This window comes from Ischnura elegans, chromosome 5 (assembly GCF_921293095.1).
Source record: "Ischnura elegans chromosome 5, ioIscEleg1.1, whole genome shotgun sequence".
Lineage (NCBI taxonomy): Eukaryota > Metazoa > Arthropoda > Insecta > Odonata > Coenagrionidae > Ischnura > Ischnura elegans.
In genome coordinates, this window is record NC_060250.1 from 105,418,855 (window position 1) to 105,443,700 (window position 24,846).

Genomic DNA, 24,846 nt, shown 5'->3' on the forward strand with positions numbered 1-24,846 from the left:
CTGGGCACGTAATTGCGCAGGTTAGCACTGAAATCATTTGTTGAAATTGCGACCATGCGAGACCGGAATTAGAGCAAGGGCTATTTTGCCATCTCACCTGCATCCTAGCAATACACCAGTTTGCACGACGCAATTTCGACTGCGCCTCCGTATACACGTCCGATTGCGCAATGACGTGCTCCGTGCAAAACAGCCTTTTCGGTCTGAATATTACGAGTCCACTCGTCTGCTCTTAACAACGGGAGCTGCACTGCCCTCCGTGCCCGCGAACACGTAGAGCTCAAGGAACCGTGACGTCGGAAAGAGCAAGCCTGTTTTGGGGAGGTTATTCCTTCTCCCACTATATCCCCGAGGAATTTCCCCTCCGAATTGTCCGAGAGCCCGTCCAAAGAAACAGCGGCCAGAAGGCGTCGCGGCGCGGAGGGTCGGGGTTCCTACAATGGTGACGGCGTCCTTGATACGGTTGCTTCGATTCTTGATCGCCCTCGTCATCGCCGGACATGTGGAAGGAACTTCAACCTCCCGCCCCTCTTGTTCCGGCCGAAACGCTCAATCACTGCCAAGGATACCCACGACCTTCACTGCTTAGGTTGTCCGCTTGATTTTTATTTTTTTTAAAGAGAAATTTGCCTGGATTCTCTTGACCGAGAGACTTGCCCCTTGGGTATATTTTTCAATTCCGAGGTCGAAGGGCTGGGCAAGGAATGCGGTGTGGCAGTTCTGGGAATAAATGATGCCATCAGTTTGATGTAAATGTCTCATAGACGTTATATCACATAACCTCGAGATTGAAAAATCCCAACATTACCTTTTGGAATTGATTTTTAGGGGACATTCTTCATGATGACTAAATTAGTTTTCGATGCCGCATCATGGTACAATAATTCTTTCAGAAGAGAGCCCTTCCTGCTCATTTTTTCAGCCCCTTTGACATTTTTACATTTGTTTATGCTAGCTTAGAAAATTTTTAAAATAATGTGATCTTTCTTAAACGGCAAACTTATGAATTTTGAGGGTCCGAATACAATTTAAAAATATATAGCAGGGTTTAATACGCATTTAAAAGTTACCGTAGTTGATAGCTTGCGAAAAAAAACTAAAAAAAAACCACCTCATTTCCATTACTTAAGTAAAACGCAAAATTAGATGGCTATTCTTAAATAGTGGCTAGGCTGTGCAAATCGTGGAATAATATAATCGTAAAATTTTCGTAACGATTGGAAACTATTAGCGAAATAATGGCGAGTCTTCAGCGAAAACTTTTGATGCGTAGTTTTACCGGTATTTTCGCTGACTGCCTCAGTTAAAATGGTATTCTGGCAACCGGCGATGGTGCGAGCCTGTGCGATCATTCGTGATAAATATTTACTCCATGGATAATGAAAGTAAAACTGCGCGGCACCTACATCGTCAAATTCCTCAGCGAATGTCATAAGTACAGGATGTGGATTGCGTAGGCCTAAGATCACATCAGCATAGCTGGAACTTGTCTGTATTTTGTGCTATAATCACTTGGCTAATATGTGGGATAATCCTTAGTGGTGACTGGATTTTGAAAGACTGGATATTATAAGTCTATGTAACATCCTTCTATATTTTGATTTGAGATATATTGTCTTTTTTAAAATATGTCATTAAAATTAGCTAGAAACTGTGAACAATCGTATTCGGGTACCAGCGCTATACTTGCTCGCATGGAAACTTGCGTAGCGATATTTATTTTCAGGAGTCCTTGAGAATCGTAATTAGAAATCCAGTCCGTGGTTCAACAGGTGTATCTTAAATCCAATAACGTCATATCAATCGAAAACAGGTGGTCTTATGTGATAGTTCGCTTTCTTTACATTTTGTCCCCGTTACTCGTATGTAATGAATTTATTAATATAGTACCAATTGGTAGTAGTTGGCAATCTGCCTAATATTTTACGTAATGTATTTAGTGATTGCACAAATGTTATGCTCGCAAATATTGCGTCAGGGATGATCAGATAGCAAAATTTGTTTTAGTATACATACATGCCACAAAGTATGACGACACGACGGGTTTCGTCGCGATGTTGCGAGGGTTCAACATGTACCATGTAATTATGTAAATGATGTAAGAAGCCATTTCGTTTAGACAGTATCTACGTATTACTACATTTGTATCATCTTTCCATTTCTGCATGCTTTTTAAGCGTCGCCATTTAATTACAATTTTATTGCACTTGAAGACCCGTCGTGCTGTGATTTTGTTTGGCCATTAAGACGATGATTTCTGATGTGCCAGCTGAAATAATTTTATCATCTTTAATTACCTCCGCAAAATTTCATTCTATTGGAACATGCTACTATTTGAAAAATTACTTCACATTTGTTTTTGATATCGATTTTGCTGAATTCTTGCACCTCGATCTGTTACCATTGACCAATAATTTGTAATTTAACCATATGGATATTTTATGGAATATCTTGGTTATTACGGAACAATGTGTGTTTCCATTTCATAAAGTCGATGGTTATTAGGTAAGTACAACTGCTGACGAAACACTATATTCGAATGCAGCGCAGTATTTATTATACATGGTTACATGTGTGTGCGCGTCTAGAATAGAGAAGGGTTGAGAATATTCAAGAATAAGCGGGAATCAGGGGAAGTGGGAATGGTCGGTTCTAGGCATCTCATTCGCGGAGAGCGCCACCCTATCGAATCGCGTCCCCATTTATGCCTCGGAAAAAGGCCAAGAAAGGCAATTTCGATGCACCCGTGACGTGTGTTGAAACTGTGTAGGAGAATTGCACGATATTCCCGGTAAGCCGTAAAAAAAACTTGACGCGGTGAGAGGAAAAAAATGACTCTGATTGGAAAATTTTAAAAACTGTGAGTATAAATCTCGAGGTGAAAGTGAGATGAATAAAATATCGCGCGAGTATCAGGTTGCGCGCGAGGTAGAAGCTTTTGTGGAGGAGGAGGAGCTCTAACCAGATGGTGTCATAAAACTTGAGTGGGAGACAGTGTTCCGAGCGGCCCCGGGGGGCAAGGTGATGCTTCCGAGCGCCTAGGAATATCTTATGAAAGGAGCAGGATTTTTACGTCGAGTTATTCTGTCGCAAGCGTCCCTCAAATTTGCATTATCTTGATCCTTTCTCAACAACCCTCGCGGTACTCGCGCACGTTCGATAGTTTATTGAGGGTGACGTCAAAAGAGTCTTAGAATATGAGGCTTAATGGTTGGGTCGGACTCACTCTGCGTGAAGGGGTGAAGGAAGGTTTATTATACAAAAAAATATCCTCGCAGATTTTTTTTAGATGGATCGCCATCATAACCCATTTTTTTTGCATGATTTCCAATGGATGGCTCTCACCTTGTTTCGCGATGAAACATCCGGGAAGATATCCTTTCTCTTTCGAGAGAATAGAAAGATCGAGAAGGTGTTGGAAAAACACTGTCCATTCATTCGTTAATTTTGAGAAAAAATACTTTTAACATGCAGTAGACTAGTTTTTATTCACTTGCAACTGGTTAACTGAATCATTTCATTTCCAATCGAGACTAAGTACCTCATGAATAAGTCCAGAGAGAAGTTGGTAAGGAACGATCGGTCAGGTTTGGTATTGATGGGGAACGGGATTGGAAGTAGTGATTTTTTTCGTTGGTTTAAAATGGAAAAAAATAGGTTAGTACGGAATATTGAACATACTGGTCTTTACCTTGAAGAGATGAATGATGAGTAAAGAACGTTTTTTATCAGCGGAAAAAATCTCAAAAACAATTTCCAAGCCTTAATCAGTGACATCAAATACTCACGGCACAGTGAGTAATCTCTGTCTAATTTTGAGCTTACCATAAGTGGAGAAAATCTGCGTACGAGAATAGTATTTTTTATAGTCATAATACTTGTTTTTATCTTTGACTTCCCTCGTGTTTGATGTACGCAAGTGGCATTACTGCAGTTCGGTCTTCTTTTCACGCAATTTGTTTTCTCAAACATCCCTCAGCATTGTTTTCACTCCGCGATCCCTTTTGGGTTCTCTGTATCGCATTTGAAGTATGTTTCGTGCCACAGATTTAGAGAGGTCAATTTGTGAATGTCATATGTGTTGCGTGCTCTTCTTCTTTATTGATTGTGCCCACTTATCCAAGCGTCTATGTAGAGAATGAGTGGTTAAACGTGTCAACGGCGTCCACAAACATTGTTTTCTTATTTTATTCCCACTTCCAGCCTTATTTAAATAGGCACATATTTCATTGCATATTAAATTATTAATTGGTGGAAGGGAAACATAACTCTAGTTGTTAAAGGTCGATTGAAATTTTTCTCTAGCTCCTAAAATTTACTTGGGCCCTCTGTTTACAGTAAACGCGATGCTTGGAGTTGGCGAAACGCACTCTTCGACGCCAAGTTAAAATTTGTATCTCCAAAGTAATTATAGGAAAATATTAGTGAAAGACGCTTTATATCCCTCTGCGTGTGTTTTCATGTCCACCTATCTTATCGTTCGTATTAGAACTCTCTCCTGAGTTTTAGTATTTTACGCCAGCTCGCTAATTTAACCTTCAACTTTTTTAAATGAATACATTCTTCATTCACGAGGTCTGTAACTCCTCCGCACACAAACTGCGAGGCTCCCGTATTTTCTCAATTTGAGTTTTTGTTATTATTTGCTGTACCGTTTATTGAACGTGTAAATTGATTGCGTTAAGTGTCACATAACGAAATAAATATTTTTCTGATGTTTATATTTCTCTTCCAGTGCTTGGCGACCCGCGGACGAACCAGAACCCGGCCCTGCTGTCCTTCGGCATCCTCTTCTTCAGGTGGCATAATGTGGTCGCCGCGAGGGTGCAAGCGCAACATCCCACATGGAATGACGAAGAAATTTTCCAGCGCTCGCGTCGGATTGTCATCGCCACCATTCAGGTAACGGCGGAGTTACGAAACGGCAGTCATTAATGGAGAAACCACGGGAAATAATTGGTTTTTATTGGAGCTGCCAAAGTAGTAGTTAGGCCGTAATGTCGAATTCCGAAATAGGAGTCCGAATGCCGCGTCTGTGAATCCACCGTTTTCTTGACGCAAATAACTGGCCGTACGACGACGGGCAAAGATCTCCAATCTACCAGAAAAACACTTTGCCGAAAATGTAATGCTGATGGCTAACACACCTGACCGGCAATCGGAAGATCCGGGTTCGAATCGCGGCTAAGTCAAATATTTTTACATGGCGAACTTCATCCTTTGGTGTATTTCACTTTGCACCCGTGCGCGTGACTGCGTGCAAAGTCACTTGTTCCTGCAGTGCTTGGAAATTCGTCGTCGCAGACCAGCGACAAAATAAGGGTTTTCACCCCGACAGTGGCTTAGTAAGCACGACCCTCGCCACATGTGCAACAGTGTGGAATTGTCACATCATCATCTTGTTCGGTAAAACCCATCCCGAAGTTCCCCTTTGGTGGTAGTGCTCTCAAACTCTGATTTTAAATTTCAACATTTGATCTTATTGAATTTGCTTCTCTATAATTAATGAATAGTAGCGGGCGTAACTTTGTGGAAATCCTTTATCGTAGTAATGGATGAAATAAAAACCTGGCTATTTCCGCATATTATGTGGAAACAGCCAAGTATTTATTTCATCTATTCTTCCTTCTTTGTGTTTCAAATAAAATTTTTGGGATTTTCAGACGAAGCTTTTTTTTCTTACATTACAAAGTTTCAAGCAATATCCTAGCCAACGCGATGCACAGTGCTTACTTTCACGTAATGCCTTATCCGTCTCGAATATTTTTACTTGCATATTTCTTCTTCGTTTTTGAAAGGTAAAAAAATTGAATGCTTACAAACATATCTGTATGCAAATATTTAAGAATTTTGTAATTATAAATTTCTTTTCAATTTATTTTTGGTCATTGGTTATCACTGTCACTCGGCATTTTAGAGGACTACAATGAATTCCCATTGATTCATAATGGTTTTAATGAACCCAATGCTAAAACCATCATTGAATTTGGGACACATGATGTTTAGTAGTGTTAGTGAAATTTTATTTCATTTTCATAAGAACGGAAGAAAATATTTTTTCAAATCTATAATGTTAAAGGCAATTATGGTAATATATTGGCGGCTAAGAAAATGACAGCATATTCTTGATGTAAATTTATTCCTGAAAACTGAGTAAAAATATTTTGGTTGAGAGCATTAAATTGTTACTTTCTCTACTGTTGGCCAATATTTTTTTAAATTGATGTTTATGATAAGATTTTTTAGCAATATGTCATGTAAGAGAATGTTGGACATGTAAATGGTGATGATTGAACTGATAATGAGCTGCCCTTAAATTTAAGTCCTAGTTCAGATCTACAATGCTTCTATCACCAAAATAACAAGGGGACATCTACATCTATAAACATAAAACCTTGTGAGCCACCTCTAAGGGGGGGGGGGGGGGTTATCAAGCAACAGCATGCAGTATGTAAGAGGATTCCCACATGCACACCACATGGTTATAAAAATGTCACGCATACTAATAAATTATACTTCCACATTCATGCAAAGACAAAACTTGCCAACTAATCATGAAGGAAATTTGACTCTGAAGCTAGAACATGCAAAACGTACTGTTATAAATGATATGATAATTTAGAAACATGCATATAGGAATATATGAGCTATTAGGCTACGCTATCAGTCGACTAACCTATTAGTAAGTCCTAACGCTGTCGTTGCAGTCTCTTATCGATTGTGGAAAAAATGACCTTCTGAATCTATCTGTTCAACGGTCTATCTAATAGCGAGGTGAGTCATGATGTTTTTATGGTGAGTGTGACATCGCGCTCTGCATTGCAGAAAATCATCGCGTACGAGTACATCCCGGCGTTTCTGGGCGAGGAGCTGCCTCCGTACAGCGGCTACCACCCGGATGTGCACCCAGGAGTGAGCCACGCCTTCCAGAGCGCCGCCTTCCGCTTCGGACACACCATGATCCCGCCGGGCCTCTTCCGACGCGACGGCCAGTGCAGATATCGACGGACGCCCATGGGACACCTGGCCCTCCGACTCTGCTCCACTTGGTGGGACTCGAACGTGAGTGGGACCTGCGACCTCTCATCGAATATACATTCGGAAAAATATGTGGATTATTCTTAACCCCTTGCGCTGAAATGACGAGTCCATCTCGTCATGAACTTTTGATACCTAATGGCGCAATGACGAGTGTAGCTTGTCATCATATTTTCATAATTTTAGCTCTATCTAGGGCAACACTATACATATTTTGAAAATTTAACAATGCTCAAACATCCATAATGTACATGAAGGACTCATATTTCAAGAAATATAATGATAAAAATAAAAGGAATAAAATTATTTTATACGAGTGGCGATAGCTGTGTCCTCTATGTTTTTACGGGAAGAGGATTCGTTCGTGAACAATATGAAAGAATAATAACTTTTTATTCCACTGTTCTTCGTTGATTACAAACTTCGGAATATCATTTCAATACCTATCAATCCAAAAAGAACCACAGAAAAAAATAAGTGGAGGATAGGAACACGATAATCAGAAAATGAATTGAAGTCTGGTACCTATTTACTTTTGCTTGTGAGTCGTTAAGCTGGTTTTCCATAAATTTCAAAGCATATTTTCTAAAAGGATAAACGTTTCCTAAGAATTATACGGAAAAATTTATTATTTTTTTTAAATATTTCATAAAATAATTAATGATTCAAAAGTGCCGCGGCGCTTCCTTCCTTTTCTCCTTCACTTCATCTCCCCTCCAGAGGAATGCGGGCGTTAAAGTCTCCGACTTGATTCCCGGCCCTCAGTAGTGTAGCCGCGGAGCCCGACGTGGGTACTCTATGCAACTGCCTCTGATCGATGGAGCCGGGGATCGAAGCCGGTTCATAACGCGACCGATTTCGTTTCTTGCATGCATGAATCTATAAGCAATTCAGATATATCGACTACTCCTAGCCGCAAAGTAGCATCTCAAAAAATCATTCCATTAAGGCGTATCTCGAATTTCTAGTCGAGAAAATCGTATATGTAAAATTTGAGCCGTATTTCTGAAATGACCTGAAATTACCTGTACCTGAAATTTGGTCCTTAGAATCGTACGTCGGAGCATCATTCTACAAAGACATATCTCGGCCAATAATATAGAAATAAATAATGGGAGGACATTATTAGCCTAGGAATGTATAGCTCAGTCTCTGCCATCCCTTGTTTTGTGAAAATTGACCGTAATCCAAGTGTGGTGTAAGATGAATAATTATGATTCATATTTCTCATCTATTAAGTAAATTACAGTTGCAAACAAAATATTTCCTGATTATTCGCGATTTTTCCATTGAACGCTTCATTTCTCAAAGCTTACGAGGCCAATCAAGCGGGATAATTTTGAATCTTAAGTCAACTCCTCGAAATCCAAATATTTTTAATTAAAAAAGTAATAAAAACTGAGATCCCAAAACGAAAATTACATAATTGGTGGGGATACTGGACTGATTTATTAGACATTCAGTTTTGTGGACTGGTATTCTCACATGCGATTTTATGGAGGAAATTTCAGAAAAGATTATATGGCTCAAAGTTTACACATGCAATTGTGGAAGGTTACACGGGATTTCCACCGGGTCAGGTTCTCCAACTCCATCTCGGCCGACGTTTCGATGGGCGAGTTGTCCATCGTCTTCAGGGCATGTCGAGTCTAGAAAATCGTCAAAACGAATCGAAAACTCGACATGCCCTGAAGACGATGGACAACTCGCCCATCGAAACGTCGGCCGAGATGGAGTTGAAGAACCTGACCTGGTGGAAATCCCGTGTAACCTTCCACAATTCTATACGCCGGGAAAGCCTACGATCATTCTTTACGCATGCAATTTTGAAGACTAGTAATTCGAGATATGCCTGAATCGAATAATTTTTTGGGATGCTGCTTTGCGGCTAGACGCGGGCGATATGCATATCTACACATTGCCTTCCTCTCATCAGCAATGCAGCTTTTATGTTTCCCGTGATACAACTTAGTTTTTGCGGCTCTGGCAGTGTGAATTAATTCCATGAGTGGGAATATGATTGGAATGTAATGAGGAATAAAAAAAAAACTCAGCAGGTTCAAGTTAAAAACTTAATTAAAGACACGACGCATTTAGATGTTGTTGCAAGTTTAACAGTGACGCAATAGCCTTGAAACGCGTCATGTCTTTAATGAAGTTATTAAGTGGAATGTGAATAGAGTACCTTGTTGATGATGGAATGGTTTCACCACATCTTACCGAAACAAAATCGATTTGAAACTATTCGCAGTGTATGTGCTACAACGTCATCCATAGATATCTTGTTAAGATCGAAGATCAGTGTATGTGCTACAACGTCATCCATAGATATCTTGTTAAGATCAAAGATTACAAGATAGCGAACCTAATTGTCAGGAAATTGTAGACACGTTGGCGAAAATGCCCAAACAGGGAAATTGCTTGAATTCGTTTTGTTTTTAACTGATGCGAACATTACCTCCATTTAGAATTTCAGTAGACTTGAAACCCTATTCTTCATACCTCCATTTTTATAGCTTTTAGTTATTTTAAGAGTAATAACTGCTGAGCATTACTACTACTTTAACGTGACTAATTTATTTAGTTTACTAGGGTGTATTTCAAATAATTTAGGGTATTACATTTCAAGATAATTTGACTGAATATTTTGAAGGCGGGCATAAGAACCTTATGCGTACGCTTTCTGAGAACGATAATTGAGCTTGCCGGCATTTATTTTACGTTGAGCTTGCTGGTATTGATTTGTACTACGTCAAGAGACGTTTCTTGAATTATAACCTTGGAAGATGTTGTATCAAATAATTTTCAATTCCGATTCTCATTTTGAATCCATTATAATGGTAAAATTATTTAATTTATTTCTAATAATTCCTTGAAATCTTGCATGAACTATCTCCACACTCTCTCTCATTTTATTCTCTCCAATTTATGAATTGAAGCTCCATTAGACTCATCAATTATTCATTATGTACATTCTGCACAGAAATGTGTTTTTTAACCACTTGTTAATTTTCACTTCTTTGTTTTCACCGGTATTTTTCCTCAAAAAACATTCGCTTGCTTATGTAATCGAGAAGTAATAGAAATATATGTTTAACAAGCTCTGGTTGGCTTTTTATGAGTAAACATATTCCTTGGTTTAAAATATTTGGATTCTTGTACACACACACATGATGTTTTTCTACTTAGGTTTTTCCTTCCTCTGCTGTCTTTTTCTCGTCGCCAGACCGCTGTGGGGTCGGTGCTGTTTGTCCGGTTTGCGCGTCTGTCTGGAAACGCTCAGGTCAAGGTTTCCCTGCACATGCTTGGCATGGATTTATTTCTACGATGTCTCAGCTACAGTGACTCAAACTTTCCAAGCTTTTATATCTGAATTAAGTTCTTTTCGAAAGCGATAGGTTTTCTGCATGATTTCCGATGACAATGGATGAGTACTGACAAGAGACGAATTTGAGAAATATTTTAATAAATATTAATTAATATAAGCTAAAGAATTGATCGAGAGAATGGCGAGAACAGTGCACAAGTGCGTGGGATCAATATTAGATGATAATAGCTGTTACGCCGAGAAAATTGAGAATCGCCTTCATTGATAGTGATTGCATATGTGAAGCAAAGCTAGAAACTGAGTAATGGCAAGTAGGGAAGGCTGCTCAGGTAATCGCAACTTCAGATTTTTAAATTTCTGTTCTGCATTTCACTGAGGTTTGACGATGGGAATGAAATTTATATTTCCAGTGACTCCATGGAGTCTGAGGGGGCCCGAGCCCCCTCAAAAATTCGTTATGGGGATGAGGGAAAAATGTGTCAGGCTTGTCGTTTTTCCCCGTAGTGTCCAGATATCGACAGTCCAGTTTTAAGGGTTCTACTTTCGATCATATGGCTCTTCTAAAATGGTTTTAGAAACTTTAAAACTCACTATTTATAAAATGTTTCGTGGCCAGACCCCCGTTATAGGCCCCCAATATTTTTTATAACTCGGCATCCCAGAGTATTTCTATCAATATCGTGGATGTCAAAATAAAGTTGAGTGTCCGACGAGGCAGAATATGTGAATTGATACAGTATTTACAAACATTGGGACGGAGAATCTGTGAGAAGTGGAACAGTGAGAGGTAAGCAGAGTAAGGGAACGAGGAGGGTTTAAGGATCTGCCATAATATTCTGTAATTTTAATAAAATTTATACAGAATATGTCTTGCGATATTTTCCCTGTTCCTAAAATATCGAAACATTTAGTTGAGAAACAACTGCGAATTTTAGAGATATATTAAAAATAACTTAAGAATTTCTAAATACTTTCTTTAAAATCGCAGAAATTTTCTGGCAATCTTTTACACGGTATTTTATATTTCTAAAAGAAATTTTTCAACCTTTCATAATCTTTATCGAACCTCAATAAAATTTCGGGCACTACCACAAAATTACACTCATCTTTCCGCGGAATTCTCCAGAACATTTTGCAAAATTCCCTGGTATATTTATAGAATTCATTGAAATTTTTTTTCTGTTCTGTAATTTACTAGGGTAGTAATGGCCCAGTGGTTAGTATTTCGCTCCACCCCAATAGGACAGGGTTCTTATCTTGGCACTGATACACACATTTTAAGGGAACACCGATATCGGCTCGGGATATGTTTCGAGGACATTCAGATTTTGCACTAACGTCCACTCGGACTGTTGGTGACCGACGGTTCTAAGCCGTGGTTCTCTTAAAGATTTTGCTGGATTAGGCAAAGGTCTATGCCGGTTTTGCATCTACCCTTTCATCGTTTCGCTCTCTTCATGGAGAGAAGACCTAAGCCTACGGACAGATCTGCTGTATACCAATAAAGAATCTGCGATAGAATTCCTTAAAAATGCCACTTAAGGAATTTCCGACACGTGTTTTTATAAAACCGTATGCGGGAACAGAAAACGACATAGGATAGGGTGAGGGGTTCGAATTACGTATTGACAGGAATTAACGTGAGCTGCAATAATTTTTTCAGTTTATTTTAAAGATTTTAATGTCCGTAAGTATCATTATGACTTGACGAAGTGTCCAGAAAATTTGGTGTTCATAGCCTGGCTAAATTTACTATCTGTATACAAGACGCAAGTGCTATAACTTGAGAGAATGAGTGATCGTCGTACCTTTTTTCCTTTCTTCTTCTTTTTTGTTGGTGTCATTTCGTACATGCATCTAAATCCAACGTTGTATGTTTGTAATCCTGAGAGTTCGATATCTGATTTCTATGCATACTTTTCCTACGCATTGTGGACCAAAGCCTGGTATGTACATGCCTTCATCTTATTACAGGCTCTATTCCTTAATTAGGGATTAGCATAATCCGTGAAGTTCATCGTTGTCCTCTAGTTCCATCCTCGAATTAAAACCCCATTCCCCCTTCCAACCGTGGTAAAAACTTATCATATCTCCTAATATGTACATCCTTCCCGTAGGACGTGCTGTCGGAGAGCACGGTGGAGGAACTCCTGCTGGGGATGTCGTCGCAGGTGGCCGAGCGTGAAGACACGATCTTGTGCTCGGACGTGCGCGACAAACTGTTCGGCCCGATGGAGTTCTCTCGACGGGACCTCGGGGCGCTGAACATAATGCGCGGCAGGGACAACGGCATCCCGGACTACAACTCGGTGCGCCGCTCCTTCGGCCTGGACGCTTTCACCGAGTGGTCGCAGATCAACCCCCGCCTTCACTCGGAGCACCCCGAACTGTTCGACGAACTCAAGAAGGCGTACGGGGACCGCATCGACGACGTGGACCTCTACATCGGAGGCATGCTCGAGTCGAGCGACGGCCCGGGACCCCTCTTCAGGGCCATCATCCGGGAGCAGTTCACGAGAATCAGGGACGCCGATAGATTCTGGTTCGAGAACACCAACAACGGGTGAGTGAACTTTCGTTGCTCGGAGTCACTGCTCGCGGTACCTTAGGAGGAACAATATTTTGGTGTCATGCGAAACGCTCGAGAAACGATAGCAGGGATTTTTCTTTTATTTATCTCTGAATTACAATCAGATGATATGGTATGGTATGGATCATAATAATAATAATGATAATATGGTATACCAAATTTATTACATTAATAATCATCGAATATATGAACTCATATTTCGAGTCTTTTTCTCCAAACAGTGTTGAAATTTTAGTAAAAAAAAACTCGTAGCTTACGTTCGAATATTCTGTAATTTGACATAAAAGTGCCATTTTTGATTTTAAAAATTAGGTGTATTCTGCATTCGTACCATTCGCTGAAAACTAGGCACAATAATGCATTAATCTTCTCCTCTTAACTTAGAATTATCAGTACTCTCAGCCATGCGCTGCGTTGCAATCTTGCGAGTGAAAAGTATAAATCTTGATCTGGGTTAATACACCATCAAAAGAATGAATAATGGTGGGTGGGGAATAATCCCCCCCCCATTAATTTTTTGGTGGTGTGGTCTAAATGTACCTCCCCTACACGAACCCCTCTGAAGCTTCCTTTCTGCTTGAAGGTCTTGTAGAGCGCTGTCCTGTGCCCTGAAGACGTTTGTTTTCTAATCCATGCAAATCCTCTTATGCTTCAAATTGATATCATCGTGATATCATTCAATTGTTTCAATGCATCTTGGGAATCCCTACTAGAACTTGGGATATGAACTTGTCCACCCTCAATGAGTGTAAATTTCCCATCACGACTTTAGTTAGTGACGAAATCGTAACCTCACCAATCAAAACTGGCCTTTTGCTTGAAAATATGCATGGCCATTCCCCTGACTGTATTTTAATCGAGTTGAGCATACTTTGTCGTTCCTACTGACGGCACAGTGGAAATTATATCGAATGGATTAATGGGACTGGTTCCTAGATCTACCGATGCATTATAAAAATTTATCTCTCTTTTTCAATTTCAAATTTGTCCATTCATCCATTTTTGATTGCGAACGGCACTTTTTTCTTGATAAATCATTAATTACGTTCCACTTCAACATATTTTTTCCCCATTTATATTTAAATCTTGTGAATCTAGCTCCCCTGTAGTCGTTAAAATCAATCAATGCATATTTCCTGTAAAATCAAGGGGTAGTAATATTTTTCTGTAATAATTTTATCAATACGGATTTAGTTTCGTAACCTCGAATTAAATTCATGTTTTTATCCTAAGGTTGGACTCCCCCAATATTGCTTAAAAAATCTTATTAGTGCCACCTTTAGAAATCCAGTTTTTTCAATTTCTATCTGAATGACGTGATATGCCTTTCAAACAGACCGACGTCCCAGGTTCTTGGAAGGAAACTGAGATGTAAACATTCACTAAGTGATCTATATCGAAACTGAAACCGTTACTGAAATAAATGTGATCCCGTTAGACCAGGTGTGTACGCTTTCACTGAGGCGGGCAAGTATCCACTTTGACTGACGACCATTTATTTCACGGTGACGTCAAGTTTATCTGTACGCGCATTGTAAGGTTTATCTCGTAGGGCACTTCTTGTACCTCTATGTTCATACACCTCGCTCATAATTTTTTAGATCTTCGACTTGCAGTCGATCGTAAATATGATCCTGTCTATGCTATAGTAATAACGAGTAAAAATAAGTAAAAAAATCAAGTTGGCATTACGACACGTCTTTTGGAAATTTATAAAGGAGATTAAAAAGTCCATATTTTCTGATATTCATTATAATCAGTAAATTACGCTTTCACAATAATGTCATAAGCTCTTTTCTTATTAATTTGGCGATAATAATATTTTTTCATAATTTTGTGCAATCCTCGATTAACTCACGTGAATATTAATTGAATCTTGGTCAATGTCTCTCAGTCAAATTTCCTTCGCTGTATTGCATTCATTTTTGGACTGATAAATATTAATTCCGGAGATGATTTGGTGAAACCATTGCTTGACGAAATTGACAAAACCAAAGTTTAAACGTAACAATATCCCTGGATTTATAAAATTTTAATGACTGAGGATTCTGTTTATACTTCCTAATTCCTCGCATTTGAAATAGATAATAGATTTATGATGCGTTTAAAACTATTGGAAACTATCCATATCCCTTTAAAGTAATTATTTTTTTTCGATTTAAGGGGAATGGGGTTTCTTCGCCAATTTTATTTTATTATCGAATTTTATATGGTTTAAAAAATGAAGAAACCCTATTTTCCGTTTTTCGATCCGTCGCAACGCCGATTCGACGCGTCGCGTCGCCTACTTTTGGAGCGAAAACTCGACGACCTTACCTCTTTCGCAGATAAGTTGATGACTTCACGAACGATGCCGAGTGATTCTCCACGTCTCAGCCACTCTTTAGCCTCGCACATCTTGCCTTGGCGTGCCTTGCGTGGTTTGTTGTTCTTTACACTCTTATGACCGATTCATTCCCTCAATGAATGTTTCTCTCTGAGCGATTAAATGAGTCGTAGCCCTTATGATGTATCAAATTCATTAAAATTTGGCATTTAAGTTTTAATTTTTTAATTTTTAAGAGAACGACTTTATAAGGAAGATTTACTTTTTTCGTCGTATATAATCCTTCCCTTTCATACACCGAAATATTTTAATGAACTACTCTTTCGGTTCTGATGGGACGGCCTTGTTATAACATCGTTATTTTTAGGTGCCCATAATATTTTATGCGTGGTACATCATCCGACAGTATCATTATTTGAAGTGGGGACGTAGCGCAGGCCTGAATTTCATTCACCAGGCTTAATTATTATTATAATTTCAAATCAACGACGTCATTGTGCCGGCGTTGGAGATTTATATCTATTTTTTTTAAATCCGTTCTCGACCCATTTTTTGCGGATAATTTCGATGCAGGAATCCCAACAAATTTCGTATTCTCTGGCGAAACTAGCCCCACGGCGTTAAGTTGTTGCGAGGTTTAAAAATTTCACCCCTCATAATCTTCGGGAAAGGGGCTCATAGATAGGTCCATGGGGACTGCATAGAGGAGGCCCAATTCAATCCCATGGAAGGCTGATTTCAGTTACCACCTCAGTCGCAGTTTAATCGTTTTTTTTTTAAATGTCCGCGTTGCAGTGATGAGTGCAATGCGATCCACTTTATTCATTTGTTTGCAGCATGGTTTTTGCCAATGCGAGGTATAGCATTGAAGAGTTATGAATTTGATAAATCACATCGTCATGTACACAAATTTTGGTCAACACCCGTAACCCGTTAACTTTCATTCCTAAAATACCAACCGTTTATAACATTACGATATAGATTGGAGTATTATAAATTAGATCTTCGAATGTCAGTACCTATTAGCGATTTGTATTTAGATTTACTAAATATTCCTTTCATGCAGCAAGTGTTCAAAACATTACTAGTGAGGCAAGCAGTTGAGAAATGCATTTGAAATTATAGTCATTTTCACACATTATTTCCCCGTGAAACTAGGTCCGGCAACGTCGCAAGTGGCGATTTTTGGAAACCTATTTAAATGCGTGGTGGGCGACAACACATTTAGAGGCTGCTTCAGGATCCTCTCTTGAATTGGTGGATATGTCATCTATATACTACAGGCACACGGTCGAAAAAGAACATCCCGGCGCCGAACGACTTTCTCCTTCATTCGTTCGACTTGTTGCAGTCTGCGCTAGGATGTGATTTGAAAGCCTTTGATTGTCCCAACAATCGATTCCGATACGACAACTCCCTCAAAAGGCGTCAGGTGGTGGGTAGATCGTGACTTATCCGTCGGCTTGTCTTGATGTTCACTCGCGTGACCGTGCACAGCGGCGCCTCGGAGAGTTCCTTTACGGATCAAGTGCCTGAAAATGAATAACCAGAGCCTGCGTAGTGATATTTCGACGGCTGCAGTGGAGAGCACCTCAGTTGTAATGAGGTGTGAAATGTGATAAATTATAATGGAACCAAGGAATCATACTTTCTGAACTTTAGGAAAGTATATATTATAATTGAAGCGTCGACATGGGAAAGATAGTAAGTCACTATACGTGAATTTTACAGGAGACGAAAAAAAGAGGTTTGCCAACAGTGTGAAGTTTATATTAGTGTACAAACTTCGTCAATTATAGCAACTAATATATTGTACTAATTGACTATCTACCTTGTCCATACCATTGGAATGTGCTTGTAGGTACTCCATTCTCCATGGAAAAATGAACTTTCTATTTTTTTGTGACTTACTACCTTTCCCATTTAATCGCTTCAATTGCATTGTGCGAGTATCTCTCTTAATTGTTACCTGTCCTCATCTTGTCAGAAAGGTGACTAATTTGGGCTTTTTATAATGAATGCTCCGGCTCATAAATCATTCTGAAAAAAAAACTTGTCATATTTTTTTTCACCTAGGTCTCATTATGACGAAATAAGATTGTCAAATTTTGAGTTGATGCGACTTAATGTTGATGAACGGCCTCAATGGTGACTTGAGGGTGTTCCTTGCCTTCTATCCTACCATTGCTCCTCGCCTCGTCATGGAGTTTGTTACTTCACGCACCGAAGGAGGTGTTTGCAGTCACTAGTAGTTAGGCATTGTTGGAAAGTATTACTAAAAACTGATAAAAAAATGATACTCGTGAATCTACGATTTAATGTGAAACGATGTTGTTGAATTAACTTTGCAAACAATAACTTGGATAAGGGCGGCCTTGAATGTAGTAAATAACTTTATTATTTTGGCTTGGGTGGTAGTTGCGTAGTAATCTTGGTAATATGCCTCCTTTTACAATTATGAAGTACAAAATTCGCTTCTTGATGAAATTTGCCCTCTGTAATTACAAAAAAATTGAAATTTACTTGCGGTAAAAGTTGATCCTTTACCAGTGAATGGTTAAACAAAAACTATTGTTGTTATTGCATTACTTTCTCGCTAATTTTCGTGAAAAGGACCCTTAAGTTACGCTAAGCAATTCATATTGATGTTATTTTGGTTGCCCGGAGAATTGAGGTGGATTAGCTAAAGATACGCACAGATTTTACTATTGAACTGTGTGTAAGGTAAAGCCCCTCAGACGAGTTTGAACCATGTCTTTGTAACTGAAACTTACTCCTTAAAAAAAGAAATGAAAGGCATTTAGAATTATGTTAAATAATTTCTCCTCAGTCTATGTGACATTTTTCTCTGACATGGAAGAAATAATTACTTTATTCTAAGCATGATGAGCACCTTTTTATGTTTCTTCTTTCCTAACAGCTACAGGCTTTATGCTTGAAAATTGTTCACAATTTACGTACGATTTCAATGCTGTTTACCGTGTTAAATCTATAGAAGTTAACGTTGCTAATATTTGGCTGCCTTGAACTGCCGACATAAATATTTCTTTTGAGATACATTGGGATGATTATCTTTAAATGTTGACGGTATTGTCTTACTTTTGAAATTCTCGCGGAAAAATTGTGTTAAAAGTTAGTATTTTATACTGATCGGGAAGTGGATTTCATTGCAAGAGCTTGTAAAAATCGTCTATTCATTGCAATGCTCAATGAATAAAACCATTGCCTCTCGAAAACCTGAAACTTATAAGCTCTGCAGCTTACGAGTTGTTGGATTGAATATTCCTAAACTTCATTAGGAAGGTTATTCTGCTCGCTAAAAGGCAGCACAGTATCTGGTTTCATAGTGAGTGAAACTTTAACCATGAGGCCATTCTAGAAAGAAGTTAAATCGAAACTTGAAGCTTTTACGTGGTGGAAGGGCTCCATATTAATAATGAAATAAGTACATTTTGTTACTTCCACAAAATTCACCGAGTTTCTATTTTATTACCGGTTTCGGCTATTACACCATTTTCAAATACATACAATATATGGTGGGGACAATATATATATATACCTGCCCCCACCATATATTGTATGTATTTGAAAATGGTGTAAAGCCGAAACCGGTAATAAAATAGATACTCTGTGAATTTCGTGGAAGTAACAAAGTGTATTCCATTATTAATCTAGAAAGAAGGTTAACGTAAGACTATAGCCGTAAGAAAGCCATAGAAATATTTTATAAGACGTAGGGGACTAACACAGGATTTATGTCTCATATTGACGCACTATGTGTAGCGACTGAGGATTGCCAGCTACACAGAGTGCGAGAGTAATGGCTCACTGAGTTCTATCTCTCAAGTTTTACATCTTAATATATTCATTTTGGAATGGCCTTTGGTGTGCTGTACCACCCGAAGATTTTGTCTTGGAGATTCAGAAATAAAAAAAAAAAATATCTAAGTAACCAAGAAGGTAAAGACATCGACGCTTTCATCGTTCAAATGTCAGCGAACGGGATAATTCGCGGAGAAATACCAAAAAAAGAATTCGCTTGAAATGGTTCTCAAGATCGTTACGCCTGAATGTCATCACATTATCGTGTCATTCCACCGCGAGAGGACCTACCACGAGTGGAGATTCTCACGACCCAAGTGCACCGATTGCCGGCGCGTGATGCCTCCTCTGGTTTCAGTGATGTGATGGGACTAAAATGAGCGGATAGAGAGAGTGAGGGAGGATGAAGACCACGAATATTACAATAGGGGATCCTCAAGTCAGCCTCATAATATGTTGTTGCCCACTCCGCACGTAAATGTGTTTACAGAAGTCGCCACTAGCGTCGCTGACGGACAAATTTATCTGAGTTTCACGGGGGGATAAGGTAAAATTCGGGGTTTTAACCAATATTTATATACACGATGATGCTATTTATAAAATATGTAACTCCTCAAAACTATTCCTTGCAATTAAAACATTATATTATTATTATAGTATTCTATCGATTATGGTAAGTTTCCATGGAGTACTGAAGAAGTGATTTGTGAGCATCCCTTTCCTTCCAGCGCTGCCTTCTTCAATTCACTGTAAGGCCTACTCCCTTTCAATCTATCTAAAATTCCTATTCTTTTCCCTCCCCTCCCTCGTTTACCTAGCATTCTACCCTCTAACACCATTTTCAACATCCCCTCCCCGCTAAGTACTCCCTCCATCCATACCTTCTGTCTCTCCCGTATCTCATATAAAAGTTGCCTCTCCTCGCCAACCATATCCAGCACTGCGTCCTAACCTTTTCTAACTTTTCTACCTTACTACTAACTAACTTTCTAACTAACCTTTTCTTTAAACTCTTACTTAACGATCCTCTCAGAAGCTCCTTCCTGTTCATGAACGCCTCCTTTGCTAATGCAATTCTCTTCCTAATGTCCTTACTACTGTATCCGTTTTCCTATAACGTACTGCCTAAATAGTTGAACTGCTCAACCTGCTCAAGTTCTTCACCACCCACCTTTATCTTAAGTCTCACATTCCTCGCCCATGATGCTTTACAAAACCGCATAACCTTTGTCTTCTTGTGATTAATCCTCATCCCATACTCCTCGCAACGCTCGTATAACGCATCCACTAGAGCCTGAAGCCCCTTCGCTGACTGGCTAATCAACGCCTGATCATCCGCGAAATACAGCAAAATATTGGAAAAAAGTGGATCGCATTGAACTCATCACCGCGCCGCGGACATTTTTGAAAGCCGATTAAAATGCAACCGCAGTGGCCACAGAAATCAGCCTTATATGAGACGGAATTAGGCCTCCTCTATGCAGTCCCCTTTGGGTATTCATATCCACGCTGTGCGTCGCGAGGTTTTTTGGCCGCTGCCCATTCATGCCACAACGTCCTGACCTCCATCCGGAACTCGTGCATTCCCACGCACCTCCTGGAGGCGCAACCATTCCTTTGGTATCCTTTAATCGTTCGCCCATCACCCCAGAACCCCCCCTCCTCCCCATCCCATCCCAGAAGAACACACACGCAGGCACGGAGGCCATCGACACCGGATCTGGAGCGCGTGGGCGGCCGGCCTAGAGCGGCGGCAGGTGAGGGAGGTCGGGGAAAGGTCTCTCGACGTGCTCTTCATTTTTGGCCTCCAAATCCTTCATCTTCATCAAGGGGACTGCATCGAGGAAGCCTAATTCCATACCACAGAAGGTTGATTTCCGTTGCCACTACGGGCGCATTTTGATCGGCTTTCAAACATGTCCGGAGCGTGGTGATGAGTGCAATACGATCCACTTTTTTTTCAATATTTTGCTGTATAATGTTTGTAATTACGATGAAAAGCATTGAGGAGTTATGAATTTGATAAATAACATCATCCTGAATTTAAGTCTGCCACCGATATATATTTTGCTTTTTGTTGGTTGGTTCAGTGTTATGGGCGCAAATATTTGTATGCGGAATCTGTGTGTAGTGGAAATCACGGGGAGAAATTTCTTGCGCCGATTTAACAGCATTGAAAGTTCCTCAATCGATCATTTGAAAATTGACGAGGAATTTAAAGCAGACGGATATAAATCGTCATTCTTAGGCAATTAAAGCGAGTTATATCCTCTAGTGTCTTCATTTACCGTCATGACTTGATTTGGTTTCCCATGCATTTGTCAGGTGCGTTTACTTACGCTAATTAAAATGCATTAACGGAAGAGCGTATGTATGCGGGAGTCAATCAATAAATAAGGAAAAAATCAAATTATTTTTTTTCAATTCCTCTTACTTCGTCGCCTATCACTAGAAAAACTTGCCACTATTCTTGCTATTTCGTATCCTATGTCTAAGTTTACAAAAAAAACTATCGATGACAGGGAAAACTCGAAATTTCGCAAATATCTTCAGTATTTGCAGCTGAAAACTTAGTGAAGAAACTCTTAAAATAGGGAAACGTTGTTGCTACAAAGATATGAAAACGCTAATAGAGTGGTTGATTGCTGTGGTGTTTTTAGCGTTGAAAATATTGCATTTATTTTGAGACAACAGTGACCAACGTTATGAGGAGGGTTAAATTTATGTATCGGAAATAATTTAAATTGGTGGAGTGCTACTCTTATTTACTACTCGATTCCTTGTGTGGTATTTGTGTATTTATCATTGAAATGTTGATCCAATTTTCGTATTTCTGCATTGCATCGTAGGTTTCGATAGTATTAACTAACGGAAAAGTGCGGACGGCATGTGTATGTGGAAATAAAATAAATAAGCTAAACCATATGTTTTGGATGCCTGGATGCTGTTGAAGTGCTTTAGTTGAGGATACGCTCAGATTTTACTGTGGTATTACATGGAAAATTTTCGTTCCTGGATAAAGAAATTTTATTTTTTTAAATAATTGCTTTATTTATTGATTACTTCCAGCACGCTTACGCTCTTCCATTAATGCATTTTTAATAGCGTGAATAAACGTAATAGACTTAGGTATGAGAATTCCAGTCAAGTAATGACGGTGAATGAAGACGCCAGAGGAAATAGCTTGCTTTAATTGCTAATGCATGACGATTTATATACAACTGATTCAAATTCCTCGGTTATTATCAAATAATAGATTGAAGAACATTCAATACTTTTAAATCAATGCTCTAGAAAAAAATTCCCCGTGAATGTCACTGCATACCGATAGTTCCTAGTGTGGCCCACGTAGTATGAAAACAGGTGGCTACATTAGAGAGAGAGAGAGAGAGAGAAAATTTTCCGGGCATCGCGCAACGGTGGTCCTTTCGCGGCGTTGTCGATCACTTCGCGTGACCGAAAGGACGGACACGTATTCGCCCTCGACGATGGACGCTCCGAGGTTACAAAACGTCCACCATTGTTCTGAATTGCCCACTCGCCATCTCCTTAAGCGATGTCGACGGCTCTCACTTTCCATCTCGTAATACTTGACCACCGCGACCGTAATACCAGGGTCACCACTCAGTTGGAAACGTGAAATTCAAGAGAATTTTCCGGTTTCCCGGAGTATATTTTTATTTTTACTCTACTATTTCGCACTTAGTTACTGTTTTCCCCTGAACATGGGAAGAAGATAGAATTTTGGTAATGAACTAGTGCAGGGGTCGGCAACGTACGGCTCGTGAGCCACCTGCGGCTCTTTCAAAGTCAAATTGCAGCCTTCCAGTTCAATGCGCAAAAACATAATTATATTATATTATTTTCAAAACTCAAAAACTATTGTAAAGAAGATAAAAACCATGAAAGTAGGTAGGAGAGAGGTTAAAGCGTCCCTGTAGTAAATACATCGCTGGTAGTCGAATTAAAGCACTGTCGAAATATATCTGCGCAGCTGGTTGCATAATTTTAGGCTCATCCGTCGCAAAAGATCGCCGATTCCTGTCCTAGGGCCTATTAGATATTATTTTAATAATTGTATAGAGATTGTCTTGAAGTGCTTCTCTACGTAGGTAAAATGAAACTTTAAATTATTTTCCTAGATGTTAACTGTGAAATTAGTGTCAAATCTATTTTAATAATTCTCCACGAAAGTGATATTTTATATGAAATTCTCAAAAAACTGAAGAGATTGATTATTTATCTCAGCCAAAATATTTATTAGACTCGATAGGTTCAATGAAATATTTTCATACAGTACATACAATTATTTTAAAATATAAATATGGACGGTTTACTTACTGGGCGTCCAAATGATATTTTGTAGAGTAGGCAATGCAATTTCAGGGTGTGCATCTGTGTGTAGCAAGGCAGCATAGTTTCAGGGTTTTCTGGAGGACTGTATACATAGTTGATAGAATAATGTCAAGGTGTTAAATAATACGTAATGCGTGTAAAATAAAAATCAAGGAGCTAAATTCCCTCCGATTTACTAGTGTATTTTCAAACAAACTATATTTTTTCTTCGCTTAGATCTTCTATAAATTTGAAAACCACCAAATGTTTTCAATGCATTAAAGTCGTTCCGCACAACACCAATATTGCTGCGTTATAATATAGAAAAATCGGAAAATTCTGATAGATTTGCTTTGGTTCCTTTTGTCTATTTGATGTAACTGTGAAATCAGAATATTCCATGGTAAACTAAGGCAGTTCCTCTGTTTTTCCCTGATGCTATCCGATAATTTCTAATTTGAAGGTTAAGTTTTCCAAGAGTTACTGAGTTGATGGTTACCCTCCAACAGCACCTTGAAAGTTGTTTCATTGTCTCACCCTCCTTTTGGATTGTGATTGGTCAAATTGTGTATAATATCAAATGAAGAAGGATTGCCGTATTTGAGGTCACTGGGAGACTTCAACTCCCTCTACTTCTTAAAATTACCTAAAATAATAGCCTTCAAACTTTACATATGCAATTATCCTTGAATTTGGTCAGATGCAATTTTAAAAAAAATTTATATTCCTGGCATAAGGAATAAACACAATCATACTGAGGCTTGAATTGCATAGTTAGTACATAGCAACTGAATCAATTAGTAGTACCTGGCAAAACTGACTATGTTAAGAGAAAGTGTATCAAGGTATCTGATCATGTTTAAGTTATGCATTTTTTATAACATTCCCATGTAAAATTTACACTTGAAAACTCAATGAAAATTTGTAATTTCTTCTTATTATTATCAGCCATGAATAATATCAACAAAAAAGATTGTAGTTCAGTCACTTATTCATAAGCAAAGGATGAATTTAGGGGTTGTTCCAGCCAAGTGCCATAGGCGTTATGTGCCCACCTTATATGGTCTCCTTGTGCTGAATCGTCCTTGTATTGCTGGGTGCAATGAATACATCCCAGTACGTCTAACTTGGCCTCTTTCCCCGAAGAGCTTTTACTCTAAAATTGAAGATAATCCTATATCCATTCACACTCACTATCTGCAAAATGAAGTCAATTTGACTGAAAGGTAATTGCATGTCAGTTTAACTTTGGCTTTCATGATATAATAAAAATTTTTGGTTATTAGAATTAAAAAGATTAATTATTTTACTATTTTTCCAAAATAGAATAGAAAACTGTGAGGTTTGAGTGATTTGATTGATGTTCCTTTTAATGTGTGGAATCTGCAAATTTACAATGCTCTTATA

The 24,846-nt window shown here is 38.9% G+C and overlaps 1 protein-coding gene across 1 annotated transcript in view; it reads left to right on the forward strand.

Annotated features, from left to right (window-relative positions):
* Nucleotides 1-24,846, forward strand: part of LOC124159382 (dual oxidase) — a 255,853-nt gene that overhangs the window by 210,741 nt on the left and 20,266 nt on the right. The window contains exons 6-8 of the mRNA XM_046535156.1: nt 4,736-4,902; nt 6,826-7,062; nt 12,484-12,929. Coding sequence (XP_046391112.1) covers nt 4,736-4,902; nt 6,826-7,062; nt 12,484-12,929 — 850 coding nt within the window. The remainder of the gene's footprint in view (nt 1-4,735; nt 4,903-6,825; nt 7,063-12,483; nt 12,930-24,846) is intronic.